Below are 19,222 nucleotides of genomic sequence, written 5' to 3' on the forward strand. Positions count from 1 at the left end.
CTTTTTAAGGTAATCACAAAGCTCTTGTTATGATAGCAGTCTATTTTTACTCTCAAGATTTTCCTTCCCATTTGTGCAGCAAACTTGGTGCTATGTTCAGAGTATCCTTTAATGGTCTTTATTGTTAAAACTGTGTACTTGAATATCAGTACCTCTTAGAAAATTTTTTAAGTAAAAACAATTTGATTTTGCTTTTTTAAAAATAAAGTTTAGGTGTCTTGACAAATGAGCAATTAAATGTAATAACCTAACATTTTAGAGAAATACTAGGGTTTGGCATGGTGGCTCACACCTGTAATCCCAGCACTTTGGGAAGCTGAGGCAGGAGGATCACTTGAGGCCAGGAGTTCGAGACCAGCCTGAGCAACATAACGAGACCCTGTTTCTACAAAAAAATTTAAAAATTAGCCAGGTGTGGTGGTGTTTGCTGGTAGTCCCAACTACTCTGGATGCTGAGGTAAGAGGATCGCTTGAGCCCAGGAGATTGAGGCTGCAGTGAGCCATGATTGTGTCTCTACACTCCACCTAGGGCAACAGAGCAAGACCCTGTCCCTCAAAAAACAAACAACACAGAAATACTAAAAGAATGGGACTGATAGGAAAGAATCTTTTAGGTAAAAAGATAGTGAATAGTGTAAAGCAGATAATTCTGTATATTAGTGTTACAGCCACTTTTGTTTTAAGATTCACCATGATGTTGCTTTGTGATAACAAATCATCCAAAATGAATACAGGAACTCTTAACTATTATCATAGATAAACTGTTATTTAGTATAATTGACCTTTTTTTTTTGGCAATCCTGTATATTTTATTTTATTTGAAACACTTTCCAGAAAGGGCCCATGGGCTTTGCCAGGAGTCCATGGCACACCCAAAAAATGCTTTGACTTTGGGCCTACTAGTATCGGTAAAATACAATACTCTTATCACTACTGCTTCATTATAAAAATTATTCCTGTAGGCAAGGAAGCCTATATAGCAATGAGCTACAATTTTATTCTGTTTCATGAAATTTCAAAGCAATCTTAGTGATCATCACCTGAAGCTTAGTGTAAATACAGACTCTCAGACTCTACCCCCAGATATTCTGAGTCAGTCTTTAAAATCTGCAGGTGATTCCTATGCACATGAAAGTTAGATAATAACTGATCTAGTCCACTCCCCTAAGTACAGTTAAAGGAACAAATTTAATTCAGAGATGGTGACTTGCCTAAGGTGACCACATAGCTAGTTAGTAGAGGAATGTGGATGGATTGTTACTCTCATGATTTTTGTGCTTTAAGATATCTTCTTCTGGTCTCTGCGATGTTAATGAATTGCAGTTACTTTAATCATTATCTTCTTTCCATCCTACTAATCTTTACCCCAGATTTTCAGTACACCCACTAGAGGCAAAGACGTAACAGAGCTACCAGGTTATTGAGAGGAAATACACAGGCACTAGGAGAATGGAGTTTAGAAGAAGGTCAGAGCCCTGGGCAGTGTTGAGCTGGGCTTTAGGGTTCATATTCCGTGCTCTCTCAGTCTGCCTCATGGTTTTCATTTTACTGTATAAAAATCATTTTCAAGAACCTAGGGACTACAGCAAGGCATGGTGGCTCACGCCTGTAATCCCAGCACTTTGGGAAGCCAAGGCAGGCAGATGACTTGAGCCCAGGAGTCCGAGACCAGTCTGGGCAACATGGCAAAACCCCGTCTTTATAAAAAATACAAAAATTAGCTGGGTGTGGTGGCATGTACCTCTAGTCCCAGCTACTTAGGAGGCTGAGGTGGGAGGATTGCTTGAGCCCAGGAGGTCAGGGCTGCAGTGAGCCATGATCACACCACTGCACTCCAGCCTGGGTGACACAGGGAGACCTTATCTCAAAAAAAAAAAAAAAAAAGAATCTAGGAACCAGTTATTTAATCTTTATTTCTTTTATCTCAGTGCTATTTCAAGGATGTGGTAAGTAAACCATAGTATAGTAAATTTAAGTATATTCACTAAATCTAACATATACTATACCTTGTGGGGTTTTTTATTATTTTTGCAGGCAAAATTTAGTATATAGTGTTACTAGTCATGAAGAGCCATACTACTCTAATATCAAAGCCACCACAGTGGAGAAATAAGGAAAGTGAGCATTTAGCATTATTAATTAGCCTCCTGATCACCATACCAACTCCTTCCTTTCCACCTCCCCTCTCCCAGTCCAGTGATTATCGGCTACAATTGATTGCACCTATGCAGTGTCAGCACCCATCACTTCCTCCTTAGTGCTTTTGCCACTACCCTAGCAAAGGCCTTTTGCACCTCTTGCCTTGCTTGCTGAATTAGCCTTTTAGCTGGAGTGCCTACTATAATTCTCTTCCTCTTCTTGTTCTCTTATGCACGACTTCATGTATTTTCCCAAAGCACAACTCTGTTCCTCTTACTCTTTTTAAAAATATCCAGTCTCCAAACCCCTGAACCTTCTGTTGGAGGCCTTTTCCATCGCAACCCGATGTAAGTCTCCAGTTTCCTTCTCCCTCATCTTCCTCTCATGTTGTATTTGCTGGGTTCTCTTTGTCAGGAGCAGTCTTTTCATCCTTTCAGTCCCATTGTTTTAGAATGCTTTTAAGTCAGCATGAAACTCTACCTGATAACCTGTCTTTCTGTTTAAGCTACTTTCTTTAAATTCCCTTCCACTGGAGTTTATCAAGGAATAATGTATATTCTGCCAAGTATTGAAGCTTTATATGTGCTGTCCTTATCTTCTCCATAAGTCAAACTAATGATTCATCTGACTCATCTTTGATTTTTTTTTCAGGGTAACACAATAATGAATAAGACAGACACGGTTTATCTTAAGGAACTTACAGTCTTTAAGAACTTGTAGCCTTCTTAAGGAGATGATACTAAGTAATTTTAAAGATAGAGCATTGAAGTGGTGGGAGGTGTTGTGTGGTAGAGATCCATGATCTTATGGGAGCATGTGATACTCGTTTTGATGCAGAAGACTTTTCTACATAGTGGGAATTGATCTGACTTCTAAAGAGTATTAGCCAAAGAACTGTAGGGAAGTGTTATCTAGGTAGGGTGTATTGTATGAGCAAAGGCCCTGAAGTGGGCGGGAGCATGGCAAATACAAATGACTGAAAGAAAGCCAGGGTAGTGAAATTGCAGGGTGTGTGGTCTATAAGATAAAGCTAACGAGGTAGGTACAGCCAGGTGGAGCATATTAAACATTAAATTGCAGAGTGTATGGTCTATAAGAGAAGACTAAAGAGGTAGGTACAGCCAGATGGAGCCCATTATTGGGCTGGGGATGGTGGCTTATACCTGTAATCTCAGCACTTTGGGAGGCCAAGGCAGGACGATAGTTTGAGGCCAGAAGTTTGAGACCAGCCTAGACAACATAGTGAGAACTTGTCTCTACAAAGAAATTTAAAAAATTAGCTGGGCATGGTTGCTTATGCTTATAGTCCCAGTCCTCAGGAAGCTGAGGTGGGAGGAGCACTTGAGCCCAGGCATGCGAGGCTGCAGTTTGCTATGATCATGCCGCTGCAGTCCAGCCTGGGTGACGAAGTGACACGCTATCTCAAAAAAAAAAAAAAAAATATTGCTATTTTTTACCTTCAGATCCATGGAAAGCCACTGGACTGTTTTAAGTATGGTGATCAGATTCATGTTTATGTAGAGGATGAATTGGAGGGTAAAGGTGATGGGCAGTTGGTATGGGCAATCTTGTTGTATTAGAACTGCAATAACAAATTAAATTCAAAATCTCAGTGACTTAACACAGTAAAAATTTGTCTCTGTCACACACAGTCCAGAAGGTTTGGGCAGCCTTCTTCCATTGTGAAGTATGCCTACCAAGGTCATCTTGGTGGGAGAAAGAAGAGCTTTAAGATCACTTTTTTTAAGTTTTATTTAATTTTTGATGTTTTAAAAATCATTTTATTGTGATAGGATTCACATCTAAAAAGCTGTATGTATTTAGTATATTTAAAGATCACTTTTAAAGGACCAGGACTGGAAGTAGTTTACATAACTGGGCCCAGCTTGGCTGTGCAGAACTCGGTCATATAGCCTACTCAGCTTGCCAGGAAGGCTGGGGAATGCAGTCTTTCCTGTTCAGCCAAGAAGAGAAAACAGTATGATGTATACATATCCTGATCTATCTCCTCTACAGCCACTTGAGAAGTTACAGCAGGCTGGGTAAGAGGCAATGGGAGCTTGGACTGAGGGTGAAATGAGATGAATGTCTCAGAGAAAGATGAAAATCCAAAGAGTAAGGGAATGGAGGAGTTGTTAAGAACGTCTCTTAGGCTTGGAGCCTTATGTGACTAGAAGGGTGGTGATAGCTACTGAGAAAGGAAGACTGGTTAGAAATGGACCAGCTTGCTTTTTATTTTAGACATGTTGTGCATGACATGCCTTTGAGACATAACAACTGGAGATGTGAGATAGGAAATTGAATGTAAAGACTAGAAGCTCAGAAGAGCAGAAGTCTGAACAACATGTCAGTTTTGGCTTAGATGATTGAAAGCTTGAGCTTGGGTAAAGTCTCTGAGGAAGAATGCAGAGTTCGTCATTTCCTTCCACGTTGCCGTCAGCCTCTGCTTTCTGCCGCATTGTCCTACCACCCCCACCCCTTCACCTCAGCTGATCTTTTGGAGGTCCCCAGAGCCCTTTTTCTTGTCCTTAGGTGGTTCCCTTTGGAACTCCCCGTTATAGCTATTCTGAATTGTTAGTAGTAGTAGATTGAAGGAGTGCCCTCAAACCCATCCTACTCCTCCTGCGTTATACTTCACAGAGAAAATAGAATCTTTCAGACACAATTTTTGGCAGTATATCTTCCTTCCACCTCAAAACTGTCATTTTCTCTTCCTCCTTATTTCAGAGAAAAAAATGTGTATCTTTTTCTTAGACTGACTCTCCCATCTGTGCTGTGGATCTTAACCATTTCTTTAGATCTCTGACATTGTTAATTGTATGAATGATTAAGATTATCTCCTCTGGAATTGCTTGAACCCAGGAGGTGGAGGTTGCAGTGAGCCGAGATTGTACCACTGCCCTCCAGCCTGGGTGACAGGAGCGAACCTCCATCTCAAAAAAAAAAAAAAAAAAGTATCTCCTCTGGAACCAAATTGCCAGAGTTCAAATCCCAATTCTGCTATTGTTTCCTCTGTAACCCTGGGCAAGGTATTTAATTTTGCTATGCCTCAGTAGAAAAAATTGCATCTTTAAGATGCAGGCCAGGCGTGGTGGCTCACGCCTGTAATCCCAGCACTTTGGGAGGCTGAGGTGGGCGGATCACGAGGTCAGGAGACTGAGACACCATCCTGGCTAACATGGTGAAACCCCGTCTCTATAAAGATACAAAAATTAGCCGGGTGTGGTGGCGGGCGCCTGTAGTCCCAGCTGCTCAGGAGGCTGAGGCAGGAGAATGGCATGAACCTGGGAGGCGGAGCTTGCAGTGAGCTGAGATCGCGCCACTGCACTCCAGCCTGGGCGACAGAGCGAGACTTTTCTAAAAAAAAAAAAAAAAGATGCAAATAGTGATAGTGGCTATCTCATAGAATTGTTTTGATTTAGAAGTATCTGGCAGTAGTAAGTACTCAGTGTTTTGTTTTGTTTTGGCGTCAAGTTCTTAAACATCTAGAACAGTTACATCGCCCCAATCATAAGACAACTTTCATCAAGTAGCATTCAGTCTTCCCTTTTTCCTTCATTGTTAACCATCTTACGTTTTCTGTCTTTACCTCTTCAATTCCCAATGGGTCCCCAGTCCATTATGGTTGACTTCTGTCCCATTTCTCCCATCTGTTGAAATGTTCAGAGACCCAATTGCCAAGCCTGGAGGTGTGTTTTCATTCTCTCAAATACTGCAGAATTGGATGTTGATGACTTTCCTCCTTAAAATATTCTCCCTTGCTTCTAAGATGCTGCTTTCTTCCTCCTTACTTTTTCTTCTTAGTTTTCTGATTACCTCTTTTTAGTGTCCTTGATAGGTTTTTTTGTTTTTGTTTTTTTTTAATTTTTACGTACTCAATGGTGAGAAACTAGATTTGCTGCTTAATATTTGTGACCCCCTGGTGTGGGCTAGTCCAAAATATGTATTAGGTGAAGCCTTCCAACGAAATCCATGCTCATATTTCCACTGCTGTCTGGTCATCTCCATGTAGATGTCTTGCACAATCTTCAGAGTTGATGTGTCATACTGTGCCATATTTCCTTTTCTGTTCATATATCGCAGTCTAGTCACTAATTAAGAGAATCCCGGGGCTCGTCTGATACCACTCTTCTGTGTCTCATTCAGCTATATTGATTTGACTTTGACATGTCCTTGAATTTTTCTGTTTTTAACCTCACTGCTGTAGTTCAGCGCTTTCTTCTCTGAATATTTGTAATTGTCTCAAAATTGGTTTTCTGCTTCCAGTTTTTGTGCCAGTTTCTCCTTCACAGTATTCAGTGTTAATTTCCTTAAGCACAAGTGTCTAATGGTATGAGAAACCTCCACAGACGTCATTTCTGATAGAAAAAAAGACAAAATTCTTCCTTACTGAGGCTTTTAAGGAGCTTGTAAGTTACAGCCAGGTTTGGCTGAGATTTATCTGTTTTATAATTGCAGAATACACATTCACTTTGTTTTCGATTACTAGTAATCATTGATTTAATTTATAAATCAGAATTTAGAATGTTTGAGATGCTTGGATATTGACAGATGTATTCAAATATTGGTCGATTGAATATAAGGCTTTAAAGGTTGCCTTCATGCTTTTAGAAATTGCTTGTTGGGTCAAATGTGATTTCAACGTTATGGACTAGGGAGTTGGAGGGATTGGGGTCTGTTTCTAGTTCTTCAATTTTTGTTTCTTTGAACATTTTATTCATTTGTTGCAAAATGAAGATTCTTAACTTGCTTAAAAATAAGATACATTGTAAAGATCAGAAATATACTCTTAAAGCAGTAAAAGGTTTAAGAAAAGTGCTTTTTTAAAGTAGGAATGTGCTTAACATTGTGTAGTTATGAATTTTCTAGCCTTAATTTTCTGTTTCTGCCACTTTATTAGAGTGAATATTCATTTATAAACAGAAAATGTGGAGTAGATGGCATTGGAGTGTATTATTTAGAGATCTTTAATGAATAAGATGATGAAATGGCCCAGTTACCTTAATATTAAGTAAATGCTAGGATCTTAGTGTGTCTTTCTCCCAGAATTCTTGCACAGGCTTTAAAGTAACAACTTTATTTTTTATTTGTTTGTATAAATTTGTGAAGGTACAAGTGTAATTTTGCTACATGCATGGTGTAGTAGTGAAGCCGGATCTTTTAGGGTATCCATCACCCCAATAACATACATTCTACCCATTAATTAATTTCTCATCCCCCGGCTCTCCCTTGTCTATTATTTCACACTCTGTCCATGTGTACACATTATTTATTTCCTATTTATAAGTGAGAATACGTGGTATTTGTTGTAACAACTTTATTGAGGTATAATTCACATACCACAAAGTATAGTTCAATTCAGTGGATTTTCAGTAGATTCACAAAGTACAGTTCAATTCAGTGGTTTTTCAGTATATTCACGGTTGTGTATGCATCACTCCTGTCAACTTCCAGAACATTTTCATTACTTGAAAAAGAAATCCCATATTCATTAGCAGTCACTCCCCATTCCCTTTTTTTCTCAACCCCTGGAAACCACTAGTCTACCTTCTGTCTATTGATTTTACCCAGTTTGAACATTGCATATAAATAGAATCATGCAATAGGTGCCTTTTCTGTCTGGCTTCTTTCACATAGCACAGTGTTTGTCAAGGTTCATCCTTGTTGTAGCATGTATCGGTACCTCATTGTTTTAATGGCCAAGAAATACTCCATTGTGTGGATATACTACATCTTAAAAATCTGTTAATCACTAAGTGGACTTCAGGGTTGTTTTCACTTTTGGTCTATTTTGAATAATGCTACTATGAACATTTGTGTACAGGTGTTGGTGTGCACACATTTTCATTTCTCTTGTGTATATATACCTAAGAGTGGAATTCCTAGGTCAGGTGTTAACTTGATGTTTAACTTTTTGAGGAACTGCCAAACTGCGTGCCAAAGCAGCTGTACCATTTTACAGTTCTACAGTAGCATATCAGGGTTTCAAGTTCTCCATGACCCCACAAACATTTGTTATTGTCCATCTTTTTTATTTTAGCCCTCCTAGTGGGTGACTTATTATGGTTTTGAAGTGAAGAGGTATCTCATTATGGTTTTGATTTGCTTTTCCCTAATCACTATTGATGTTAAGCATTTTTTCCATATCCTTGTTAACCATTTATACATCTTCTTTGGAGAACTGTCTATTTAAATCCTTTAACTGTTTTTCAATTGAAGTATTTGCCCTTTTTTATTATTGAGTTGTAAGGGTTCTTTATTCTGACAAGTTCCTTGTAGGATTTTCTGATGTTTTCTCTCATTCTGTTGGTTATTTTTATCTTATGTGCATTTTTATTTCTTAAATGATTTGACATCAATTTGGGTATCATTAATGTTTTTCCATTGTTTCGTATTTAAATTCTATTGCTTATGATTCATTTTTCCCTTTTTATTAAAAAAAATTTAGAGACGTGGTCTCCCTATGTTGCCCACACTGGTCTCAAACCCCTGAACTCAAGTGATCTTCTTGCCCTCTCCCTCTAAAGTGCTGAGACTACAGTCATAGCCACTACACCCAGTCTAAAGATACTGTTCTTGACTCAAAGCATGATTTTACCTAAGTTGACCATATGACCCGACAATTCCACTCCTAGTTTTCTACCCAAGAGAATTAAAAACATGTCCACACAAAACCTTGTACATGAGTGTTCGTAGCAGTGTTACTAGCCAAAAAGTGGAAACAATCCAAATGTCTGGCAACTGATGAATAGACAAGGAAAATGTGGGATATCCAAACAATGGAATATTATTCAACAGTAAAAAGAAAGAAAGTAACCAGGCGCTTTGTCATGTACCTGCAGTCCCAGCTATCTGAGAGGCCAAGGCAGGAGGACTGCCCAATTTTAGGAGTTCAAGGCTGTAGTGCGCTATGATCATGCCTGTCAGTAGCCACTAGGCTCCAGCCTGGGCAACATAACGAGATCCCATCTCTCATGCACCCTTTCCTGCATCAAGGCTGAACATTCCAGATACTTCACAGCTCCCACCTGCTTAGCCAGGGAGGGGCCTTGCTGAGGAGTCATTGGCACTCGGCTCTGCTCCTTCAGCTTCTTCACTGTCTCACAGTCACTCCACAGGTCCCTTTTGGTGCCTACCAGCATAGCAGATACATTGAGGCAGTGATGGGAGACCTCTGGGTACCACTTATGCCTCACATTGGCATAAGAGGATGGGTTGCCAGTGGGAAAAAAAAATGACAAAGGTATTGGTCTGGGGACAGGAGAACATTTGCAGTTGGTCATATTCCTCCTCTTGGCCCGTGGTGTCCCCCAGGTTCAGGCTGATGATTTGGGCATCCACAGATGTCTGGGTGCAATAGTTGTCAAAGACATTGGGGATATACTCCTTAGGAAAGGCGTTTGTTGTATAACTGATGGGGAGGCAGGCTTTGCCTACAGCCACATCTCCTACAATCACACATTTGATCGTCTGCATTCTTCCCTTAGTCTGATCATCCTCAGTGCTGTTCAACCATGACTGGCAGAGCCTCCTGGGCATCTCTTGTTGGGCTTTATAATTCTTGCTTTAGAAAAGCTAACATGCAAAACAAAGTAGTTAATGAAGCATTAAAAATTATGGATATAGTAAAGTTAATGTAAATAGCAAATTCCTCAAGATGAAAAAATTAAAAACTGGTTTAAGGTCTTGTGCTATCAAAATCTTGTTTAACTATGCTTTGTCCCAGAATAGCAAGTATAACATAGTGAAAGGTTATTTTTCTGGTCAGTATAATCCCGAATTAAGCTACCCTCTTTATTATAGCAGTAGACATTTTCTTATTTATTCTAATCTTAGTTTAAAATTTGGAATTTTTAAGTGAAATTTTAATGGCAGGTGACTAATACTGAATATTGATCACATAATTTTGAAATGTGAGTAGAGCAAAGACCTCTTAATCTTTTTTTTAGTTAGGGAAAGAGATGCTGTAGGGATGAAAATTTCCCAATCTAGCAGCTATGACCGGCTACTGTGTATTACGAAAGGAATTTTAGGTGTCATCAGCATACAGACTGGGAAGATGATCTGCCTGTGATCAAGGCTCTAAGCAACCTGTATAAGAAGAAAATAACCCAGCACCTTAGGAAACACTTCTTTTAAAATTCTAGGTTAGGAGAGGCTGCTATAGTTGAATGTTTCTTTAGCCCTGTGCGGTAGTGATGAATGGCATATATTTGTGATCTTTTAAAAAGTTTGATGTCTGAAATTAGTAGTGATTACAGCTCAAATTTCTAGTTTTTTAATTAGATGGTATACCTGTAAAATGTTAAATATATGCCAATCTATAAGCAGAATTTAATGTTTTACGTTTGGCACATAAAAATTGTAAGTCTTTTTCTCATGTATTTTCTCATCATAGGCCTCAGGAGTGCAAGTAGCTGATGAAGTATGTCGCATTTTTTATGACATGAAAGTTCGTAAATGTTCCACACCAGAAGAAATCAAGAAAAGAAAGAAGGCTGTCATTTTTTGTCTCAGTGCAGACAAAAAGTGCATCATTGTAGAAGAAGGCAAAGAGATCTTGGTTGGAGATGTTGGTGTAACCATAACTGATTCTTTCAAGCATTTCGTGGGAATGCTTCCTGAAAAAGATTGTCGCTATGCTTTGTATGATGCAAGCTTTGAAACAAAAGAATCCAGAAAAGAAGAGTTGATGTTTTTTTTGTGGTAAGCATGTTAGAAATATTGAGCCTCTGTAAAACTTATTTTGTTAGCACTTGGAAAACCAGTTCCAGCACCAAAGTAATTTTTATTCAAACTATTTGCAGTTGGTATTTAATTTTTATTTATAGGTTTCATAATGTTACCAGGGCTGATGTTTATGGACCAAAACTAAATTTTGACTGTTTTCTGTCTACTTGCTATATGACTCTCAGTAATTGATTGTAGGGGGGCGGTGTGTGTGTGTGTTATAGGGAAAGGACAGGAGGCATCCTCTAAATGTACTGCTTTTATAAGCTAAAATTTCCACTTCTTTTAACTTTCTTACTATAAGCCAAACCCCTACTTTTCCAATGAGCTATGCCAGGAACCAGCCTTCTGCTCTTTTAAATATATACCCTTTCTTATGCCTCTGTGGTCTGCTACTTTTGAAGAAGTTGGTACCATTCCCTCCCTGCTATAATTCACTCTACATTTGTCCTGTTTCGTAGTGCAGTCACTCGCCACATGTGGCTATTTAAATTATTTAAAATTAAAAATTCAGTTAGCTGAATGAATTACCACATTTCAGATGCTCAGTAGCCACATCTGACTGGTGGCCACCTTATTGAGTAGCACAGATACAGAACATTTCCATCACTGCAGAAAACTGTTGGTCAGTGTTACTCTAGATAGTGAAACAGTGCTATGAAGTTATTTTTATGGCCTTTTTCTTGAAATGTTGTTTAATTATTCTGGTCTTTTCAGGTAAGTCAGTATTTGAGATGCAGCTTTAGGAAAAGTTACATCTGAATCTCTCATTTATTGAATATTATACTACATTCCTTGATATGGCCAGGAATACAATTCTTTAGTTTCCAAGGGGAGGGAGAAATGGTAACACCACCTGATTTTTTTTTTTTTTTTTTTTTAGAGGGGCAAGGATTCTCTTGATACTTTGGCCTGAGTCGGGGCAAGGCAGGGAGGGACTTAGCGTTTAGCTGTGTGCCATCAATAGTTTGGAGTGTAAGGGATATGGGAGTAGGAGATGCAGAGGATTGAGGTTTAAAAAGGAAGATACTCGAGGTCACACCTCACTTCTATTTCAGTAAGCTTTTACTGCACTTGATTAAACTAAGCTGCTGTGAGGAATGCAAATATGAGGTCAGGGTGTACGTATTCAGGCAGCTTAGAGTCCATTGAAGCGGGTACGTAAGACTGAAAATTAACAAAGATTTGAATGAAGGTGCGTTTATTGAACTTTTATTTCTACTACATGCCAGCTACTGTGTTAGGGCCTGGGAAAACAGCTGTGAAGTTGTTAAGTCCCTGCTCTTCTGGCATTCACAGCTGAGTGGCAGATAGGCCAGCTAATGGTTTAGGCTTTTAAATTGGTCAGTATTTCCTTAATTTACAGGTATTTTTTCTGCTTTTTATGTATTTTGTAATTATGAAATTTGTACATTCTTGTTTTTTAAAATTTGGAAAATAATAGAAGAAAAGGAAATTTAGTGATAGTGCAATGGTTTATTTTGCACTATTAAGAAAAGGTAGAAACTTATTAAAGCCATTTTCTATAACAAACTCCACCCAAGGAGCAGCTCTTCAAGTAGTTTAACAATTTGGTTAGAATAAAATCAGAACAGCTGATGCTTTTTTATGTTTCTGACCTATTTTCATAAGAAAAGTACCCACTTTGCCGGGCACAGTGGCTCATGCCTGTAATCCCAGCACTTTGGGAGGCAGAGGTGGGAGGATAATGAGGTCAAGAGATCGAGACCATCCTGGCCAACCAACGTGGTGAAACCCCATCTCTACTAAAAATACAAAATTAACTGGGTGTAGTGGCACACACCTGTAGTCCCAGCTACTCGGGAGGCTGAGGCAGGAGAATCGCTTGAACCTGGGAGGCGGAGCTTGCAGTGAGCAGAGATCGTGCCACTCACTCCAGCCCGGGCGAAAGAGCGAGACTCCGTCTCAAAAAAAAAAAAAAAAGTACCCACTCTGTAGCTCAAACATCTGCCAGTCCTGAGGTTATGATGACTTTGCCTCCTTCAGTGGACCTTAGGATTGGGAGGAATAAGCCTCTGAGAGACAGACTGCCCATTTCCTTTTTCCCAAGAATAGAATCTCTGCTCACTAGGGTAAGGGGTACACTAGGTGAGGTCCACATGCCAGTGCTCATGACTGTTGAATGTCCTCGAAGTGTGGCAGCTAAATGGAATTATTAAATGCTCAGAAGTATTTAGCTATACAGTAATATCTCAATGACCTCCAGGAGGCTCTTCAAAACCGCAACTTTAAGCAAAGCAACATATACCAGGTCCTCAAATAGCATCATTTCCTTCAATGTAGTTTTGTTATAACATTGAGAAAAAAATTACTGGTTTTGGTATATGTCATTTTGTTTTAAGTCACAGGCTCCAAGAACCGATTGGCAATGTTAAGTGTGGACTTACTGTACTGCATCTTCTCTATGATATTTTAGCATTGTGGCATGGAGGTGGGCTTGTGGGTTGGCGTACAGAGGAAAAAAGGACTCACGTGCAAGCAGTCTGAGTGGGACAAGGGTTTCTGTCCATTACTAGTCATTCTTCAGTGTTGCTGCTGGTATTGTGATACATATGCTGTTATTCCAACACGCTTCCATTCAAGAGGGAGAACGTGCTCAAATTTTATAAATACAAGATAGTAATAATATTGACAAGACATAATTATTGGTGAGTTGCCATTTAGAAATCTTTGTGAAAGCTGTATTTAGAATCATGAGATTATACTAATGGATTTAATATTTTTTTCAAGAGAATTATTGAAATGTGGACTCCCAGATAATTAAACATGTATTGTTATGTTACACTAAGAAAACAAGTACCTGTGGGATCAAAACCTGCTATTGGAATAAATGAAGGGACTGGGGAAGTCTAAGAAAAGGACTTTTATTTGTAATTTATTCTTTTTTTTTTTTCCTTTTTTTTGACTTATTCTTTTTTAGAAAACGATCTGAAGCAAAGGTGCCAAAATATTAGCATTTAATTCTGGGTCACACGTACTTACAGATTATTATCTGTACTTTTCTGTATTTTAAAACTTTTTTCCAGCAAGAAAAACTGTCAAAAACCTTGTGTAAATATTAGCCTGAATCCAATCCTTTATTAATAATAAATGAACAGAAATATTCTGAAGAAAAAGAATTGAGTTATACAGTGCAGTACTCAGTGTTGGTTCTTTCATTATGGCCACTGTGGTCGGATTTTTAATTGGTGGTTGTCTTTTGCCACCACTGGTTCTCTTCTTTTTTCCCACCCTGGTCAACCTGAGTAATTCTACTTACGCCTATCTGTAGCATTTCCTCTCTGAGCTGCCGGGGAGGTAGAACAAATGTGCAGTTAAGAAAAAATATCTCAGGAGAGTCTGAGGATTCTCCCCTTGACACTGAAGCAAATGTTTGACAAGATGCAAGTTGTACTTTCTCTAAACCACTTTTTTCATTGTTGGCATCTTTCTATCTAGGGCACCAGAACTAGCACCTCTGAAAAGTAAAATGATCTATGCAAGCTCCAAGGATGCAATTAAAAAGAAATTTCAAGGTATGTTCTAGATTACCTCTGAATATGTAGAGGTATGGTGAACACCCAGAATGGGGCAGCACCTTTTCTGAGAAGCACCTTATTTTTTTGCAGAGCTTCAGGCACAAGGTAGAAGTGTTACTTGTTTTGAGAAAAGCAGAAGATTGAACTTGGCTTTCCATGTATCTTCTGCTTTGTGCTGGTTGCTCTGAGTCTTCCCAGCCTGTGTTTAATAACTCTACCCTTGACGTTGTCTGTATATATCGTTTATTCAGGCTGGTTTTAAACTAGTTTGAGGTGCTGCCGGTTTTCTCATGTAGGAGGTGGAGACTGAGTGTTTAACATTGGACATAATGGTAAATTTGCTCTTGCCTTTGAATGTAGTTGTTATAATAAAGTTGCAAAAGGGAGATGTACCTAAATGAGAAAGGATACTCTTTTCTCCAGCTTTACTGTTGAATGGCATGATTTTAGGTAATTGATTCATCTGTGTCCCAAGGAAAGTGCACCCACTCCTGAGCTGGTCAGTTCTATTTGACTTGCCACTGGGTGACTGGGATCCTGATGAGATGGCCTGGCCAGACTTCAGCCAGGAGAAAATGTTGGTATGATGGAAAGAACATGCATGGGGCAAATGCCCAAAGGCCTGCACTGAGGGCGAAGCCTGTCTAACTGCTGTGTGGCCTTGGCCAGAACTGCTTAACCTCCATGGGCCTTGATTCTCTCAGCTGTAGAAGGGGAAACTTGGTCTCATGTGTGAGTTTTAGTTTAAGAGTTTGCCCTGCCACCTTCCTGCCATGGCTATTTCCAAACAGCTGAGTGAGCCAAGGTCACAAGGGCTTGGCCTGATGTTGATTTTGTTTTGTTTGTTTTACTGTCACTGGTTTTTATATTCTCATGGTAGAACAGGTTTGCCCTAGCCTGTTTTTAGTTATGAAAAAAAATTCTTGCTTCCTTTCCCGAGCCTTGCTGCTGCATAGTTTATTGCCAGGTCAGGTTCTTCGTGCATTTGGTTTGATGTTTGGCACCCCCCAGAAGTGTGTCACTGGATTGCTAACTGATGCTTTTAAATCCTTGAGCTTCAACACTTTCCCAGCCCAACCAAAAGGTTCAGAGTGGATTTCTTATTATCTTTATTCTGCATTGCCTTTCAGTAAAGGGAATTGCTTTGCACACTTGATTTGGTGATAATAAAAGATAGTGACTGGCTGGGTGTAGTGACTCACACCTGTAATCCCAGCACTTTGGGAGGCCGAGGCAGGTGGATCACCTGAGGTCAGGAGTTCAAGACCAGCCTGACCAACATGGTGAAACCCTGTCTCTACTAAAAATACAAAAAAAAAAAAATTAGCCGGGCATGGTGGCACGGGCCTGTAATCCCAGCTACTTGGGAGGCTAAGGCAGGAAGAATGCTTGAACCCAAGAGGCAGAGGTTGCAGTGAGCTGAGATCGCGCCATTGCACTCCAGCCAAGGCAACAATAGCAAAACTCCGTCTCAAAAAAAAAAAAAAGATAGTGACCATGCTACCTTTTTTTTCTAATGAAAGCATCCACTGGCTTTCTCAGATCAGTCCTGAGTAGCTCAAAAGCTGACCTCCTGTGCTTTCAGCAGCTTGAGAAATAAATGGTCTTTAAATGATGGGAATAACCATGCAGCTATTTAAAAGACAGTGGCCATTTACAGAGAGGCTACTGTATGTAATCCATAATTGAGCTCGTTTTTGCAGTTGGTAGTGTAATTGTTCTAAGAAAGCAGTCAGTAACATATTTCACATAGTTTTCATTGTGATCGATTTATAAATGTGTAGTGTAATACCATTGAAGAGCCAGCTGTTTGCTTTTCAATACAGTTGACAAAATCAACTGTGCAATCAAAAATAATTTGTATTTTTATATTTTAAAAACCAAGAAAATTTTTTTACTAGACCTGTCTTTTAGCTTTGTAGCGAAGTACAACATATCTATAGAAAAGTGTATGTCACAAATTATTGTAGAATGTGATGAATTTTTCGGAGCGAACATAATGGTTATTTCTTAATCTAATGACCAGCACCGCAGAAGCCTCCCTGGTGCTGTTCCCTTCAATTCATAGCACTTCTTTCTGCCTGCCCCTCCTCCTCAAGGTAGCCAGCACCCTGGCTTCTAACAGCGCAGGTTAGTGTGGGCTGACTGTGTGTGCTATACCTATATATATAATAGAATATATGCATTGTAAATCTGGATTCTTTCAGTGAATGCCGTTTGTGAGGCCCATCTATCTTGATGCATGTAGTTACAATTATTTATTCTCATTACTGTGTAGTATTCTGTGTTTCTATATACCCCAGTTTATCCAGATTAGAACTGGTCTTTTAAAAGTTTGATATCTTAGAGAAAGAGATAGACTGCTGCCATAATTCTAAATAGAATTGTTGTTTTTCCTCTCTAGGCATAAAACATGAATGTCAAGCAAATGGACCAGAAGATCTCAATCGGGCTTGTATTGCTGAAAAATTAGGTGGATCCTTAATTGCAGCCTTTGAAGGATGCCCTGTGTAGGTCTTTCAGTGCCACAAATTGAAAGCTTCCATGTTTAATGTTATCCTCTTGCTATATAAATAAAGCAAATATATTTAGGCCAGGGTCTCACTGAGGGGGAGCTGTCTCGTCATCTTTTAGAGTAAACGAAATATTCTGTAAACATATGCAAACAGCCCCTAAATAAAGTCTAAAGTTTTGTTGGTGTGAAATTAAATTCTTATTGGCCATATGCTTGTTTTGATGAGTTGATTTATAAAGATTTTTGTTAAGCTCAGGATTTTAAATTATGCAGTTCACAAAACAGTAAAGGCCATGTGAAGAGAATTATTACATCTTTATTAATCTCAGCATTTACTTTGTTTCTTTTGCTTAGAAAATTGCTCATAATCTGGTTATAATTTTGGCCCAAATTCTTTATTCTTCCTTGAGCTAAGCAGAATAATGGAATATAATATGTCTTTATAATATAACAACACTAATACACTAATAGTAAGATTAAGTCAGGCAGTCTTTTACTTCTACCAAATGTGTAATGGAGATTGCCTCAAAATTGTGTCCACATAATCCACGCTGATCTTGCAAAAGCACTATTTCAAGCACATCATTGGAATACAGGAAGTAGCCCTGCACCTGCCGGTGAGCTCACCATTCACTGATTGGGAGAGTGACCTGGCATCTTGGAAATCATGGTGTGTCTTCAGGAGAATGTGCAGTGTCTTGTAACAAATTATAATGCAAATTAGGGCTACATTGTAATCTGCTTTGTTAATGAAAATGGTAAAACAATATTGACAAACTAGGACACCTGTGGTATCTTCTATTGTATCTCCTTCAGAAGTTTGCTTCTTATGGTATAATAAAGTATGGAAGAATATCGAGTATGTTTACTCTGGGCCTGGGAGAACTTAATTTTCTAGAGCAGTTTGTTGACTCGTGTGCAGTGGGGAGAGGTACCATGATGACACTCACAGGGAGCCACTGTTCACTGACATTTGGAAGTGGTCATTGTTCGTATCACGGGCGTAACACTTGGAACGATATAGAGATGCACCAACAGTTGAACTTAGAAGTAGCAGTATTGGCTTTGTGTAATAAAGGAAGCATTTTTGACTTATCTCTCGTGTAATTATTTATGTGTGAATTGGGAATATAAGATTTTGCCTTGCATATGGGGTAAGTCATTGAGGTTTCGGTATTTCCAATAATTAAGAGTTAAGATTGGCTGAGTGTGATGGCTCACTCCTGTAATCCCAGCATTTTGGGAGGCTGAGGCAAGAGGATAGTTTGAGGCCATGAGTTTGACAATCAGCATGGGCAACATAGTGGGATCTCATCTACTAAAAGTAAACAAAATTAGCTGGGTGTGGTGGTCGTAGTCCCAGCTACTTTGGATGCTGAGGTGGGAGGATCACTTGAGCCCAGGAGCTCAAGGCTGCAGTGAGCCAGGATCGTGCCACTGTACTCCAACTTGTTTGACAGAGCAAGACCTTGTCTCAAAAAAAGTCACAACTCCCTCTGGTGAATAAGAAAGTTGGTGTAAAAGTTGGGAAATTTTTCAATGTTTATTTTCCAATGTTTATTACACAAAATTGTAAAGATAAAAATTCACATTTAAAATTTAGAAAATAGAGAAAAGGGAAATTGTACATTGTCCTACCACACCATCACATGGTTAGCCTTTTGATACACAGCTCTGCATTATTACATGTCAAAGACTGCACATAAACTATGGTGGCCCCATATAATTACAAGGTATTTTCTACTGTAATTAGATACACAAATACCATTGTGTTACAGTTGCCTACAGTATTCAGTATAGTAACATGCTGTCCAGGTTTGTACTCTAGGAGTAATAAGCTCTCATACAGCCTAGGTGTGTAGTAGGCTATGCCATCTAGGTTTGTGTAAGTGCAGTCTAGGATGGGGAACGTTTTAATGTTGATCCACGTGCCAGGCTTTTGTGAGACAAGGTTATGCTTTAATCAAAATACTTATTTCAGAATTGTCTAGAAAATAGTGCTGGCTGCTTGTCATTCATCCTGAATTTCTTGTTTCTTTACTGTGTAGCAATGCTTTTAGTGTGGGTTTGGTTTTTTGAGACAGGGTCTTTTTCCCCTAGGCTAGAGTGCAGTGGTGCAATCATAAGTCACTGCATCCTTGAACTCTTGGGCTCCAGCAAGCCTCCTGCCTTGGCCTCCTAAAGGGCTGTGATGACAGGTGTGAGCCACTGTGTCCTGCTAGTGATTAACAGGCTTCCAGGGAGGTGCCGTAAGTCCAAGACTGCCGTACTCAAAAGTCAGCCATGTAGGTAAAGCCAG

The 19,222-nt window shown here is 39.3% G+C and overlaps 1 protein-coding gene across 3 annotated transcripts in view; it reads left to right on the plus strand.

Annotated features, from left to right (window-relative positions):
* DSTN (destrin (actin depolymerizing factor)) overlaps nucleotides 1–18,018 on the plus strand; it is a 35,710-nt gene extending 17,692 nt beyond the window's left edge. Inside the window, exons 2-5 of one of the 3 annotated variants that reach the window (XM_011979475.1) lie at nucleotides 1,371–1,502; nucleotides 10,538–10,845; nucleotides 14,329–14,405; nucleotides 16,813–18,018. In XM_011979475.1, coding sequence (XP_011834865.1) covers nucleotides 10,586–10,845; nucleotides 14,329–14,405; nucleotides 16,813–16,922 — 447 coding nt within the window. In that variant the 5' untranslated portion in view covers nucleotides 1,371–1,502; nucleotides 10,538–10,585 and the 3' untranslated portion in view covers nucleotides 16,923–18,018. Of the gene's footprint in view, nucleotides 1–1,370; nucleotides 1,503–10,537; nucleotides 10,846–14,328; nucleotides 14,406–16,790 lie in introns of all 3 variants that reach the window. The other 2 variants (XM_011979476.1, XM_011979474.1) reach the window with 2 other exon arrangements.
* Nucleotides 18,019–19,222: the final 1,204 nt, after the last annotated feature.

Source organism: Mandrillus leucophaeus, unplaced genomic scaffold, assembly GCF_000951045.1.
Source record: "Mandrillus leucophaeus isolate KB7577 unplaced genomic scaffold, Mleu.le_1.0 Scaffold202, whole genome shotgun sequence".
Classification (NCBI taxonomy): Eukaryota; Metazoa; Chordata; class Mammalia; order Primates; family Cercopithecidae; genus Mandrillus; species Mandrillus leucophaeus.